This window comes from Lipomyces oligophaga (genome assembly GCF_038497815.1).
Source record: "Lipomyces oligophaga strain CBS 7107 unplaced genomic scaffold V1516scaffold_2, whole genome shotgun sequence".
In the NCBI taxonomy this organism is placed as follows: domain Eukaryota; kingdom Fungi; phylum Ascomycota; class Lipomycetes; order Lipomycetales; family Lipomycetaceae; genus Lipomyces; species [Lipomyces] oligophaga.
The window spans coordinates 347343-359986 of NW_027117786.1; the positions used below are offsets into that span (position 1 = coordinate 347343).

Consider the following 12644-nt stretch of genomic DNA (forward strand, 5'->3'; position numbering starts at 1 on the left):
GTGTCATTGCTTTCCACTGTGGCGACTGGACATGTCCAAGTCCAGATGCCTCTTAATTGAGGCTGCTATTCTAAAACTTCTCAATCGATTTTTTGATTTAAGTCCCTGAATTAGACTAGTAGTTTGAACAATATTAGGCATTGAACAACAATGTTAATGATATGCTTACTCTCCGCAACAATGCAGGGGCGCAGAGCTCAGCATGGTCCTTACGTTATCCATGAAGAAACTATGAAGAAATGTTGCAATAGTTGAGCTATCTAATCTACTCCTGACTAAATGTGAATGTGAACTACTGATTTCTCCATACATTACAGCTGCTCTTCCAATTATAGGCATGTACAATGTAGCTGTCCACGAGTGCAGTTGTCTGAAGGAATTCGGTCATAATTTAACGGCTGATGTGCGATAAATCTGTGATATTGCAATGTCGGCTTCCTGGCTATTAAATCACAAATATCAGAAACACAAAAATGCTCGAACCAGAATCCTTCTTGAATGCCGACCCCAATTGGCAAGAGCGGTAAGATGCGCTTAGGCATTCCATAAACCTCCGGTCGTGTATAAAGTGAGCTCGATATATTTGTCAGAGTATTTTGCTTAATTTAATCTGAAATTTCAGTCTTCCAATAGTTTAATGTCTGTTCTGAATTTCAAAAGGTGTATTTCTATGACCATGAAGCCCTCCGGATGTGGTACATCACATATTTCTTCTACTCCTCCTACTCCAGCTCCTAAGCCTCTTGGTAAAGTTGGCTTCTTTAATTCGTGAATGATTCTAATATTTCTAACATTTCATGGCACAGCTATTGCTCAAATCGATCAGTGTATTATTATTTAATTGCTGAGCCAGTTCAGTCATCAAAATGCACAACTTGTGTCCGCTAGCGTTTACTCACTCATGGCTATGTGAAAATTTTCTTGATCAAACATTTCGACAAATAATTATTCATTATATCTCATGTATTACTTCAAATAACAACAATCTTTACAGAATCTAGTTTCTTGCATGAGAATAATTGAAACAAATTGGCAGTCCAAGTTCCTATATGGCAGTCAAGAAATTTGTCCTTTGAACGAAATCATATGCCCTGTCGAAGAGTCAGACTAAATTGCAGTAACTTGAGGTGCTGTTTAAATCTATAAAATAAACCTTATTAGCAGGTTATTGTATTTACGAACAAGATTATAATCGTAAAGTAAATTGTAGCAGAAGGTAACATACGAAATTGAAATCCTGAGCCTCTGATATAATTTTGGGATCCATGAGGAAGCTTAGTTTTTTATTTTCGTCCTTCGGGACACATGGTCAATTTGAAACGATACAGAGAAGATTAGCATGGCCCCTGCATAAGGATGACACGCTTTGATAAAGAGAGTAATATGTTTTTTTTTGGTTTTGGTCACCTGTTTGAACTCGGTTCGAATCAAGGCAGCGCCATATTTTTTTTTGGTCTTCATAGTAGATCGATAAAATATTATTTATACACAGTAAAAGAGGTAATTCAAAAATTCCAACAATTTGACCCAAAACATATCGATAAAAATTATCAAGAAGCACCAAAAAATTTTACGCCGGCTTCTTCGCCGTCTGCAGACCGCATTATTTGTGCTTGTCCTCGACGAACAAGGACATCAAGCGATTTGCGTAATATAGTAGGGTCGATGCCTCGGAAGTCTATATAGCGTTAGATTCTATTATTACGAGATAGACATAAAGAGAGAATTACCTTGCTTGAGAGCAAGATCACCGTCTGCAATCTCGTATAAGGTTAAAATTGCATTTCTTTGCCCGGTCGAATCGATCTGATCCTGTTAATACTATTAAGAAACAAAAATAATGGACTGACCCAATCTGCTAATATATTTGCCCATTCTTCTGGCCGACGCCAGAATATTATTGCGCTTGTTTTGCCTTCTGCTTTCGATCCAGTGCCAGCAACCCATTCGGCATCACCCTTCTTTACCATCGAATCTAAAATTTCTCGAGCCGTGTCCAGTTTCAGAGACCCTAGATAGCTAGTTAGAAACAGGATATGAAGCAGCAGCTTAAAAATAGAGCGCACGGTTAATGACTTTATTGTTGAATAGATCCCAATCCATGGCAGTGTTAAGATCCAGACGCCAGATCCGATGAAATCGACAATATGCAAGGATCAAAGATGTCCATTGCGATAACTGCGATAACCAAGTCTGATTATTGGGCTGTCGTGTGAAGAACGGTGGGAAGGAGTAGATGGCTGGATATGGAAACGCTTTCTCAGCTGGAACTAGTGAAGTTGTCGCTCGTTCTTGATCAAGTGGTAATATGGCTGTTGTAGAAGACATGGCTTTGTGTTTTTGTTATCATCTAGTTGTGATTCAGTCCAAGTCGTTCAGGAGCCGAGATATTCGATCGAGTGGAGCTAACTAAGCCTCACACGAAATGGAACTTAGTCTTATTTGATTTCCTGGTCTATTCTCATTTTGACGGATCTTGATTAGTTGCTTATTTTAAAAACTTCGGTTTACTCAGTAGATCACTATGTTACGACGGAAGGCTACTACAATTACTCTGACAATGGCAGATGTCCACGCTCTGGACGACGAGGCTCGCGTCGGACAGTCATCGCAAGCTCCATCTTCCGAACCAACGTTCCCACAAAATATATCAACACCATTTGGATCCTCTCATTCGCCGCAATCCTTCAAAACCTCCGTTGAGGATAGCAGTCTAGACTCGTCTTCTTCATCCTTGTTCAGCACATCTGCCAATGCTCCTGCAACTTCAAGCGGTCCTAGGTCTGGTGCTGCGGTTCAGAGGACCACAAGATCGATAATCAATCAATGATCAACTGCTCTATTATCTTTTGCTGGCGTTAGTGGCTTCACATGGTTTTGTATATACATTTACTTATTTACTATTATCGAACTTAAGTGTTGTTGAATATATATGTTGTTTTAGATCAGCCTATGCAACAGAAAACTCATAGTCAAAAGCGACTTTCATTCGAAGCACGCTGGTCACAATCCAATCTGTACTAACCGCAATACACTTCCGATTTTCGTGTTTAGCAAAAGCTTTGAATGCTTTAATATAATCTTGGTCTGCTTCAGATGTGACCATTACAAGCGGATAGTTCTCATTGTTAGATATCCCATATTTTTTGGCACGAGCCGCTTTGATGATAGTGCAGATGCCCCCATGAGCTGAGATAATTTTTTTGAAGGAATCGATGCCTCCTTTGATATTGGGGGTCAAGTTAATAACAATGTCTTGAAATAGACTTTCGTGTTTGGCTTCCAATATTCGTGCTCGGTTTAAAAGGTCTTCCAGTGTGCATTTAATCTTTGACTCTCCTTCCGAATCATGGAGAATATATTTATTCTCTGGTAGCAGTTGATCCGCAGATAAGCAATCTTTAATAAACTCGGTTGTAATTATCGACGGTCCATGAGCAAGCGCACAAAGAAACTTTTCGGTTCGTAAAATTTTCGGCGCTGCGACATGAGTTACTACATCTGGCGAAGTGACTATTTCAACTCCTAATAAAGACAATTTCTGAGATCTTGTTAGTTTTTCATATCCGCTTCATGATTCTGGATAACTCACTGTGATGTCATGGGATGATAGCTCGCCGTAACCAGTTAATAAAACTTTCATGTGTGTCCTATTCAACAAATTTTTGTTCTTCTTCTTCGGTCTAAAATTATTTTAGCATACGCTCACAACTCATTTCTCCGAATCAATCTATGCTTACGTCAGTTCCGCTGTGACTTCGAAGCTCTTTCGTTTAGAAGATTGAACTGAAGGTTGGACGGAAGACTGGACAGAATGTTGTGACTCTTCTAATTCCAGCGGCGGTAATTCTGATTTCTTTCGTCGTTTATCATATTCATTTTGCTTCTCCATATCATCCTTCAATTTTTCAGCTGCTTTCTCTTTCGCTGCGCGTCCTCCACTTCTAACAGGCACAGATAGGGACTCTTTCGCGGATATTTTTGCCACCCTCGTGATATTAGGCTGTTTCTGAGGGTATGGCTTGTTAGGACTACTTTCTTTATCCGGATTCTGGCTCTCGGTTTGGTTGTTATCAACTACAGAAAGCGGTAATGAATCATTCCTTGTAAATTCACTTGCATGCTTCATCTCATTCTTCTCGGATTCAATCGCGTCTTGCCAGACAGGATCCTTTTCTTTCGAATGTGTAGCTCCAACTTGCTTCCAGTATTCGTTCAGGTCGTTTGGGTCCAGCTGTACTTGACCAAGTAATTCCATGGGATTCAAGTCGTCAGTGAATATTGTATATCTTGGGTTGTCAGCCGCCTGCATCTCCCATTTCGCAAATGTATGTTCGAGCCATAGGTGGTTGACTGTATTGATTGAAGTCCATACTTGCGCAGCTTCATATTTTTGCCCAGATGTCATAGATGTAATTAGGTACGAATTTTGAGGACTCAATGTTCGGGTATACTCGGCACCGCATGCGGTAATAAGATTGTCAATATAAGTTCTAGATTCACCTGAAAAACCTGAAACACTGATTTTTAACTTATCCATTCCGGGAATCTGATTTTTTGGGACCGGATAATGTAGAAGATTTCGCAATGGAGATCTCCAAGCTCGGCGGGAAATCATCCAGTAAAACCAAATAATCGTACCGACCTCCTTATCTTGTTGGCTGGCTCTTATGTATTCGTCACCCCATCGATACCTTCCCAGGTATGTGTTTGCGTCGTCTAATTGCTGAACAACCTGTCCGCCGTCAGTTTCGATCATACATTTCAGAAGAGAAGAGTATCGTGATGATAATTGGAGATCAGAGCCAAAAAAAAATCTTTTTCCTAAAAGTAGTTTCGATTTTACTGGAGGATCAGAATCCTGAGGCGAACTAATTGATGGTGATTGGACAATCATATCATTTTTTGACGATGAAATCAAATAAGGTGTCTCGTCCACTCTGCGACGCAGTCGTAGACAATCGTCGATCCATTCCGATGATACGTATTTAATAGATGACGACGATCTTCGTTTCATAATTCGTTTCACTTCTGGTGTATCAGGATATAGCGTGACCAGATGAGTAGTGAACTGGTTGTGTAATGTTGTCCATTGGCCTCCCATAGCTTGGACACCTCTGTACAAGATTTCTGTGTCGTGTTCCGGCAAGCCTAAAGCACATACACGCACATCTGAGAAAAAAAACGCAGGATTTGGAGAAAAGAAATGTAACGGGAGGGGTTTTACTTGTCCATATGATTTCAGCACCCAGGAAGATCTTGCAACATTGACAAATAAATCTACCGCCTCTGCATACTCTGGAAATTCAATCGTATTCGCTATAATATACGTAACTTGATTTTTGAAATCTTTGGTCAGCGATTTTGGACTTGAATTGGTTCTTTTCTGATCGATCAACTGTGCTTCGCGCGCTCCGCCAGCAAGTAATATCTCGCGCACCTACTTTTGTTGGAACTCATATCAAAAAACTAAGATACCAAAAGCTCACTTTATTATATTCATCTTCGTTTATGTTGGCCTCTTTCGAAATATAGAAAACAACTTTCGAAAATAGCTTGCACGGTTCATTCCTCTCTGAATCCATAATGAGCTACCGCGGAATCAGTCCGTTCTGGGAAAGTTTTATTAAATGATCAATTGAGAGTAAATTTTGGCTCTCCAGATCGATTCAAACTAGTCTTACAATAAAATATTTTTATTCCAATTAATATATCGCGTTAATAAATCTGAAGTTTAAGGTAGGTAGAGTAAGGTCGCGTCGGTGGATTCGATATGTTTACCCTGATTCGGCGAGGACGCGTTTGTCAACAAGACTATTTTCTTCAAGCGGTGATTATCTAATCTATGTATGTCTATGAGTAGTTTCCTCGAAACTAAATGTTTTCTTTACCTGTTGAATCGTAGTAGATAATTTATTAGCTGTATATTAGAGCTAGTACTATCAGATCGACTACGATATTGATTACTATGCTGAACGGTTAAACAATGACTAGTCCTTAAGTACTTGCAATCAGAAAAGCCGTGTATTGAATAATAGCACTATTTATTCAGTGCGCGCTCTTCCATCCAAGCAACCCAATCTTCAACTTTTCCGGTCTTGACACTACCAGCAATGACCACGACCTCACTCTCAAGCTGAGCAAGACTGAACGCTGATCCATCACTCAAGCCCAGTCTATTAGCGCCATCATTTATATCTTCATCTGCCTCACTCGACGACTTCTCGTCGTCGAGGCCAACTTTGCCGATCAATTTACTTCGTGTTTGCCGGATCTTATCCATTTCGGTTTCAAATGTAGTTCGTAGCTGTTTTGGAGGCATTGCAGTGAACAGTTCGCTTTTGTTTGCGGCAATTGCGATGTCGACACCCATAGTGATTCGCTCAGTCAAGCAAAGAATATCATAGAGATATTCTGCTGCCTCTCGGCGTTTATCCAAATTTGACATAACGGATGCGTCGACGACAAACAGAATGCCGTGAATTGTGCGGGCTTTCAGCGCTATCTGTATGGTCTCAAAAGTTCCATGCCGCAATTTAGGGTGACCTGGTGTATCGATTAAGACAAAATTTTTACTCGAATGAGTAAGATTAGGTAAACGATAGGTCGTAGAAATATTTGGTTCAAGAGATGGTAGCGTGGCTGGCTTTTCGTCATATCTCAGCTATTGAAAACGTCAATGTTAGTCAATTATATCCACTAATACCTAACTCACAAGACTAAATAGAGCTGTTTTTCCGGATCCTGACGGTCCAGCAATTATAAACGTAGGTCCTCCAGCAGCAGCACCGTGGGCTTTGCGAAACAATAGCTCGAATACATAGTATCCGACGATGAGAAATATACCTAAAAATAGCACATAGATGGCAAAGCTCAGCCTAATTGTTGTTGTTGCTGTTGAAACTAGCTCATCCTTTAGGTTCGATTCCATCGCTGCGTAGATGTCAGTAAATCAAAGTCAGAGAAGAACGTAAATTGATAGCATGAATCTTCTAAAACTGTGTACACTCCCAACTAGCGATATTGTTCTTACATGAAGGTAATGTAACCTCGCTCATTCGAGCAAAATAGAAGACGATTCACGAAATATTATTTCAACTAAAGCAAATATAACTGGGTTTAATTTCTCTCTACTTAAAATCTGAGCTTGTAAGTTTTAATATTTAAGACCAGCAGATGTGCCAGCAGTTGATACACTTCTATGTCATGGTTGTAAAATTCAGTCGTAGTTTGGTTTGAAACCAGAATAGAAGAGTTAAATTGTCAAAGTCCTGTAATATCGATACAAAGATTTGACTCTGGTATTTATACTTATAGAATTGATTGAAGTTGGTTTCAGGTTGTAGATTACACGCGTACCTCTGTTTAGTAACAACTTTCCGCTACATTTTGCTCCAAAGAGGACATTCTTCGAGCATGACCTAACAGGCTTAAATCTTAAAGAGTATGTAAATAAAAGCATCCGGCTTGAAAAAATGAATTGAATAATATTTGTTAGCAGGAATAAAAATTCCAAACGGAGTCAACGCTTCTGTTGAGATCGAGAAATAGAACCAGATCGCGCTCGCTGCCCAAAATCTGAAATAAATATCTTTATTAACAATATCAGTAAAACAATCCACATATCTCCAGATAGATCCCCTTACAATTCCTACTTAACAACTTTCTTTGCATTACATCGGGGGATTCACTAATTATATAGTTCAATACACGACTCATTCACGTGATAACGCGTAGCCCCAACCCATGCCTACACCATTTTAGCATTAGACACAGAAAGGTATTGGAGCTGAGATAAACAAATCAACTTCCTACTCGCATTTGTAAAGGATACAAGACAGAATCATCATTTATCATGCCCAGACCACCGAGAAGACGAAGACTTGGAAGAGATACGCTGGCAGGAGACAGCGAAATGCTGACCAAATATGCTGCAGGCTTATCCTCGTCGCCTCCGACTGACCGATCGCGAAGTCGACATTTGTTAAGAAGTATGGTCGGAGATGGGGATCAGACGGATAACTACATACAGAAGTACGAAGGACCCTCTTCTCCACAGCTGATGTCCACGTCTGATTTTTCCAAAACTTTCGGGAATTTGAAGGAGGCCAAATCATCTAGAAGTCTACAGATCGCATCTCCAAGCATCTCCTCTGAAGATTCTCAAAATGCGGATCCGTTTGGGTTTGACAAGATCAAAGGCATCACAATTGCTGAGATGCCATTCTATTCAGATAGGTCGGATACGTCAGAACAAGCAGAGGAAAACGCAGCCGATCAAGTCTCACATCAAGAAAGCTACGAGAATCAAGCCGTCAGTTTGCCGTCGAGTCCGCTAACCAACCCACGCCAGTCTCCATCAGATGCTGATAGAAATGAATCAATTGTCCAATCCTCTGCTGGAGAAAATGAACCACTCCGGTCATTGCCAACAAATACTACGAGCCCACTAAAACGACGAGATGGGCGCATGCAAGGGCTGAAGAGAAAAGACACCATAACGACCGCAAAACTCGCAGAGTTATTACCGAAACGTGTGCGTCGACGGACGCGGACAAAGAGTGTGGATAGCTTAGTGGAAATTGATTCGACAGATGATGAGAGGAGTGATAACATGCCAGCGATAACAAGGCACCGTCAACCCCATAAACGTGCAAGGGTAAGAGCAGATAAGGGGAAAAATGGAACATATAGAAAGAGACGAAGAGGAGATCATTCAGATAAGAGTGACGAGGGAGAGGAAGAGGAACAGGGGAGCAGAGAGGAAGAGGAATATTATGGAAATGATACTAGCGACCAGCGAAGTCGACTTGCTACGGAAAACAAGCGAATCAAGGCCAAGTTCAGCTCTATCGATGCCTGGAGTCTTGATGAAGAATTTGTTCGAGTGGATCACTCGGATTCATCACAACTTACTATTCCAGTAGCACAACTCACTAGCAGGTGAAGCAAGGAAACTGTATGCCATGTAGGTCCTATTGCTATCTCTTGATCGTCTGTGATAACCTTTAAAATACAAACAATACATGACGAATCAATAATGCACGACATCACTCGTGATCTTCGAAAATCAAATTCACAAGTTCAATCAGATCGACCATTATATGGTAGAACACTCGATCGACCAACTACCACTACTGTCTTGCTGCTGTTGCAGAATCGCCTGGGGAGGAAAACTCTCACGTGAGGTGGCTATAATGTGGCTGTAATGTGGCTGGAGAATTTTCTCTTGTAATTGTCGTATTCCTTTCTCTGCGTACTTTTAGGGTCTGATTTTCAGGTGGAAATTTAGCAGAGAGAAAAAGAGGAAAGAAAAGAAGAGAATTATAGAAAGAACGTTCAATTCGCCATTTGAAACTTATATATTGTAGCTAGATCGAGGTCTTGCTTAATTGGTGAATTTCCGCGTGTTTTTTTGTCGATCCTTTGTCTGCGTGGTCTGGTTGGTTGCTAAAGAACTCGTCTGCTTGCCCACTGGTATTTTCGATAGTGGCAACTCGGAATTAAATAATTTAATACTGAGTCATTGGTTTGACATTACATTTCGAATCATTATTGGTTTTCGTTTATTCGCTGCAATTTCCTGCCGATTTGTTGTGATCCAATCTGACGCGCGCCGAATTTTTCGCTAGATCATCTTTTTGTGCCTAGATCCGATCGCTCATTTTCATCAAATTAATTTCTTGTTGTCATGGGCCAGCTGCTGTCTTCCCCAATCACGACCAAGGTGAGTTATCTAATTTTTGATTTGATCGTGCTTGTGTTTGCTAACTCGCTTGGCCAGGTCTCTGATCACGGTGGAGATGAACGTCTTATATTCGGAACATCTTGTATGCAAGGATGGCGTACTTCCATGGAGGACGCCCACGCAGCTGTTCTCGATCTCCAACGTGAGGACGGTAAACAAAGTGCAGAAAAGATATCATTCTTTGCGGTCTACGACGGACATGGAGGTTCAAAGGCAGCGATCTTTGCTGGTGCGAATGTCCACCAAATCGTAGCTCGCCAGGCCGCGTATGAGAAAGGCGATTACGAACAGGCATTAAAAGATGGGTTTCTTAGCACCGACCGTGCTATATTACAAGGTATGTGAGCTAATTGAATTCGGGATGAATTCGGCTGAACGATACGCAGACCCTACATTTGGAAATGATCCAAGTGGCTGCACTGCTACCACTGCACTTATCACCGACACCAAAATTTTTGTCGTAAGTATTTTGATCCTATCTTTCATTGTCAGTTTGCTCTAACAATAACAGGCCAACGCTGGTGACTCGCGAACGGTTTTGGGTGTGAAAGGAAACGCGAAACCATTATCATATGATCATAAACCACAAAACGAAGGTGAATGGACCCGAATAGTAGCCGCTGGCGGCTTTGTAGAAGCAGGTCGCGTAAATGGGAATCTTGCACTTTCGCGAGCCATTGGCGATTTCGAATTCAAGCGAAATCCGGAATTGCCTCCTGAAGAACAGATTGTGACTGCATTCCCAGATGTTATTGAACACGAGTGTGGTCCGGATGATGAGTTTATTGTTCTTGCTTGCGATGGTATATGGGATTGCTTGTCTTCACAAGCTGTTGTTGAGTTTGTTCGTCGTGGAATTGCTGAGAAGCAGGAGCTCACATTGATTTGCGATAATTTGATGGACAACTGCTTATCGCCGAATTGTGATGCCGTCGGGGTCGGATGCGACAATATGACAGTAACGATTGTTGGATTGCTACAAAATGAGACTAAGGAAGAATGGTATGACAAAATCGCTACGCGAGTTGCGAACGGAGAAGGAGCTGTTGCAGATCCAGAAATGGCTGTCATTCGAGGACCGCCAGTGTTTAATTCCGACTACGACGATGAAGAGGCTGGGGATGGGTCTCAATTTATGCTTTCGTCGAATATGCAAGGACCAGATATGATCCTTCGTCGGTTAAATCAGCTACAGACTGGAATTCGACTTGCTTCCGGTGATGATGAGGATGATGGAGATCTTATTTTGACAGACATGAACGGGAACGTGATTGGACGCGTTGCGAACTCCTCTGTTGTTGAGGACGATGACGGAGAGGAGGAAGAAGGTGAACATGGCCCTCATGCCATTGAAGAAATTTCAGACGATGCAGGGTCTGACGTTTCAGGTACAGAGAATCACGAGACAGCAGAAGCTTCGAAGGGTTCAACGAAGGCGTCGGATTCAGATGTTAGTAGTACGGCCGCGGTCGAGAAGTCAGAGAGTGAAACGTCTATTTAGTTTTTATTCAAAGAAGATTCAATTTTGTTTAATGTATCTGTGTATGCTTCTATGCTTTTTTCCTATAGCCAGTTCTAGTGTTGATTTGCTCTTATGGTTGTGCGTCCCTGTCCTTCTATGTCGTTCGTTTTCTTGTTCTGTGTTATGCTGTGTACTTTATTTAGTTAATTCTGGATTATGGCGGATTTTATGTCTTATTTACAAATTTCTCACGATATTATGAACCGAACATCGCGATTGTGTTATCCCAAGCGGCCGTGCAGAGTTCTTGGACTGGAATTCCCTTGAGTGCAGCCACTACTATTGCGACTTGGATAACAGCGCATGGTTCGCAGCGACCCTTAACCATGAGTCCTTTTGTGAATTTCTCCTTTTTGGCAGATTTCGGTAATGATATTGTCTGTGGTTGATTGTTCAAGATCTTGCTCGAGGCGTGAGATGGCCGGATTTCACACCAAGGGGCGTCTGTTTCAAGCATGATCCGATCTAGTGGGACTGCGCTGGCGACGCGTAAATTATCCTGGGTTTTCAAAGAACAACCATTGATTCCGATACTGAATCCCAAAGCTAAAAGGACTTTCATTTCATCAAGTGTGCCTGTAAAGGAATGTACGACCCCCCGTCGAGGAAGTCGAGGTAGCCTTGGACGAAGAATGGCCTCGAAATCAGACGCACAAGCTCTAGAGTGGAGAAAGAGCGGTAAATTGAGACGCTCGGCTATATCAAGCTGTAATTCAAAATATTTTCGTTGTATATCTGCAGGAGCGTAATGCAATCTGTCGTAATCCAGACTAGATTCTAATGTATTAGATTTAATGCTGAAGTAGGAGAAACGAAGAGCTCAGTATTTACCCAATTTCGCCAAAAGCTTTCACTGTTCCCAAGTTTTTCCCTTCTGAAGCTAATGACTCTAGTTCAGCAAGATACTTAGTCGGATCGAGAGAATTTTCAATATCTAAGGCATGGCATGGATGTACACCTACTGTCGCATACAGCAAGTTCTCTGCTTCGTTAATCCAAATAACAGAACTTCCGAGTCAAATAGTCAAATACTCACTATGAGCCTCCGCAAGTTCAATAGCCGTCCGAGATTCATCTAAATTGGAGCCAGTAACTAGCATTTTTTCCACACCTTGGTCTTTGGCCCTCTCGATAACATCCTCAATATCAGCTAAATTCTGTGGTTAGAAGAATGAGATTATTGATCTGGGTCAGAGAAAATATTCAATTCACCTTCGTGCACTTGTTTTCCATGGTATTTCCCACTAAACATAGAATCTGTCAAATTGGCTCCAATATCGTACAATCTGTTCATCATCTTTTCGGTATACTTTATGATTCTACAAATTCCAATAAATAGTTCAGCGTTCACTATCAATCTAAGCAACTTCGATT

The 12644-nt window shown here is 41.3% G+C and overlaps 7 protein-coding genes across 7 annotated transcripts; 3 read left to right on the forward strand and 4 right to left on the reverse strand.

Annotated features, from left to right (window-relative positions):
* Positions 1 to 1341: 1341 nt before the first annotated feature.
* On the reverse strand, positions 1342 to 2521 carry V1516DRAFT_670299 (ESCRT-II complex subunit-domain-containing protein). The gene is made up of 4 exons (XM_066921331.1): positions 2067 to 2521; positions 1851 to 2011; positions 1731 to 1806; positions 1342 to 1678 (listed from the first exon to the last, which is right to left on the reverse strand). The coding sequence occupies exons 1-4, from the start codon at positions 2326 to 2328 to the stop codon at positions 1551 to 1553; spliced, it is 627 nt and encodes a 208-aa protein (XP_066778685.1). The 5' UTR covers positions 2329 to 2521; the 3' UTR covers positions 1342 to 1550.
* Positions 2522 to 2524: 3 nt separating this feature from the next.
* V1516DRAFT_683859 (uncharacterized protein) lies at positions 2525 to 2830 on the forward strand (the record flags this gene model as incomplete). The annotated part of the gene is made up of 1 exon (XM_066923531.1): positions 2525 to 2830. One exon carries the CDS (start codon positions 2525 to 2527, stop codon positions 2828 to 2830), a length of 306 nt encoding a protein of 101 aa, XP_066778686.1.
* Positions 2831 to 2917: 87 nt separating this feature from the next.
* V1516DRAFT_670305 (uncharacterized protein) lies at positions 2918 to 5722 on the reverse strand. The gene is made up of 4 exons (XM_066921332.1): positions 5490 to 5722; positions 3741 to 5440; positions 3593 to 3683; positions 2918 to 3541 (listed from the first exon to the last, which is right to left on the reverse strand). Exons 1-4 carry the CDS (start codon positions 5583 to 5585, stop codon positions 2951 to 2953), a joined length of 2478 nt encoding a protein of 825 aa, XP_066778687.1. The 5' UTR covers positions 5586 to 5722; the 3' UTR covers positions 2918 to 2950.
* A 318-nt stretch (positions 5723 to 6040) lies between these two features.
* On the reverse strand, positions 6041 to 6931 carry V1516DRAFT_694579 (signal recognition particle receptor beta subunit-domain-containing protein; the record flags this gene model as incomplete). The annotated part of the gene is made up of 2 exons (XM_066923953.1): positions 6041 to 6664; positions 6716 to 6931. 2 exons carry the CDS (start codon positions 6929 to 6931, stop codon positions 6041 to 6043), a joined length of 840 nt encoding a protein of 279 aa, XP_066778688.1.
* An 873-nt stretch (positions 6932 to 7804) lies between these two features.
* V1516DRAFT_670310 (uncharacterized protein) lies at positions 7805 to 9261 on the forward strand. Its single transcript, XM_066921333.1, has one exon. The coding sequence runs from the start codon at positions 7856 to 7858 to the stop codon at positions 8945 to 8947; it is 1092 nt and encodes a 363-aa protein (XP_066778689.1). The 5' UTR covers positions 7805 to 7855; the 3' UTR covers positions 8948 to 9261.
* Positions 9262 to 9691: 430 nt separating this feature from the next.
* Positions 9692 to 10814, forward strand: V1516DRAFT_607941 (phosphatase 2C-like domain-containing protein; the record flags this gene model as incomplete). Its single annotated transcript, XM_066919282.1, has 4 exons — positions 9692 to 9727; positions 9785 to 10085; positions 10135 to 10208; positions 10260 to 10814. Coding segments are annotated over 4 exons (966 nt in total), but the record flags the coding sequence as incomplete, so codon positions are not given.
* A 543-nt stretch (positions 10815 to 11357) lies between these two features.
* On the reverse strand, positions 11358 to 12634 carry V1516DRAFT_156895 (uncharacterized protein). The gene is made up of 4 exons (XM_066918672.1): positions 12483 to 12634; positions 12307 to 12420; positions 12102 to 12252; positions 11358 to 12040 (listed from the first exon to the last, which is right to left on the reverse strand). The coding sequence occupies exons 1-4, from the start codon at positions 12565 to 12567 to the stop codon at positions 11467 to 11469; spliced, it is 924 nt and encodes a 307-aa protein (XP_066778691.1). The 5' UTR covers positions 12568 to 12634; the 3' UTR covers positions 11358 to 11466.
* Between the last annotated feature and the right edge of the window lie 10 nt (positions 12635 to 12644).

What these genes read in the sequence shown, in the direction of transcription:
- V1516DRAFT_670299 (XM_066921331.1), bottom strand. Translation starts at nt 2,328, where the DNA reads ATGTCTTCTACAACAGCCATATTACCACTTGATCAAGAACGAGCGACA. An exon ending in CAAATATATTAGCAGATTGG is followed by an intron (nt 1,807 to 1,850) that starts GTCAGTCCATTA and finishes TAACAGGATCAG; the next exon opens with ATCGATTCGACCGGGCAAAG. An exon ending in TGATCTTGCTCTCAAGCAAG is followed by an intron (nt 1,679 to 1,730) that starts GTAATTCTCTCT and finishes AACGCTATATAG; the next exon opens with ACTTCCGAGGCATCGACCCT.
- V1516DRAFT_670305 (XM_066921332.1), bottom strand. Translation starts at nt 5,585, where the DNA reads ATGGATTCAGAGAGGAATGAACCGTGCAAGCTATTTTCGAAAGTTGTT. An exon ending in ACGAAGATGAATATAATAAA is followed by an intron (nt 5,441 to 5,489) that starts GTGAGCTTTTGG and finishes CAACAAAAGTAG; the next exon opens with GTGCGCGAGATATTACTTGC. An exon ending in TATCATCCCATGACATCACA is followed by an intron (nt 3,542 to 3,592) that starts GTGAGTTATCCA and finishes ACAAGATCTCAG; the next exon opens with AAATTGTCTTTATTAGGAGT.
- V1516DRAFT_670310 (XM_066921333.1), top strand. Translation starts at nt 7,856, where the DNA reads ATGCCCAGACCACCGAGAAGACGAAGACTTGGAAGAGATACGCTGGCA.
- V1516DRAFT_156895 (XM_066918672.1), bottom strand. Translation starts at nt 12,567, where the DNA reads ATGATGAACAGATTGTACGATATTGGAGCCAATTTGACAGATTCTATG. An exon ending in TGAACTTGCGGAGGCTCATA is followed by an intron (nt 12,253 to 12,306) that starts GTGAGTATTTGA and finishes TTAACGAAGCAG; the next exon opens with AGAACTTGCTGTATGCGACA. An exon ending in AAAGCTTTTGGCGAAATTGG is followed by an intron (nt 12,041 to 12,101) that starts GTAAATACTGAG and finishes ATTAGAATCTAG; the next exon opens with TCTGGATTACGACAGATTGC.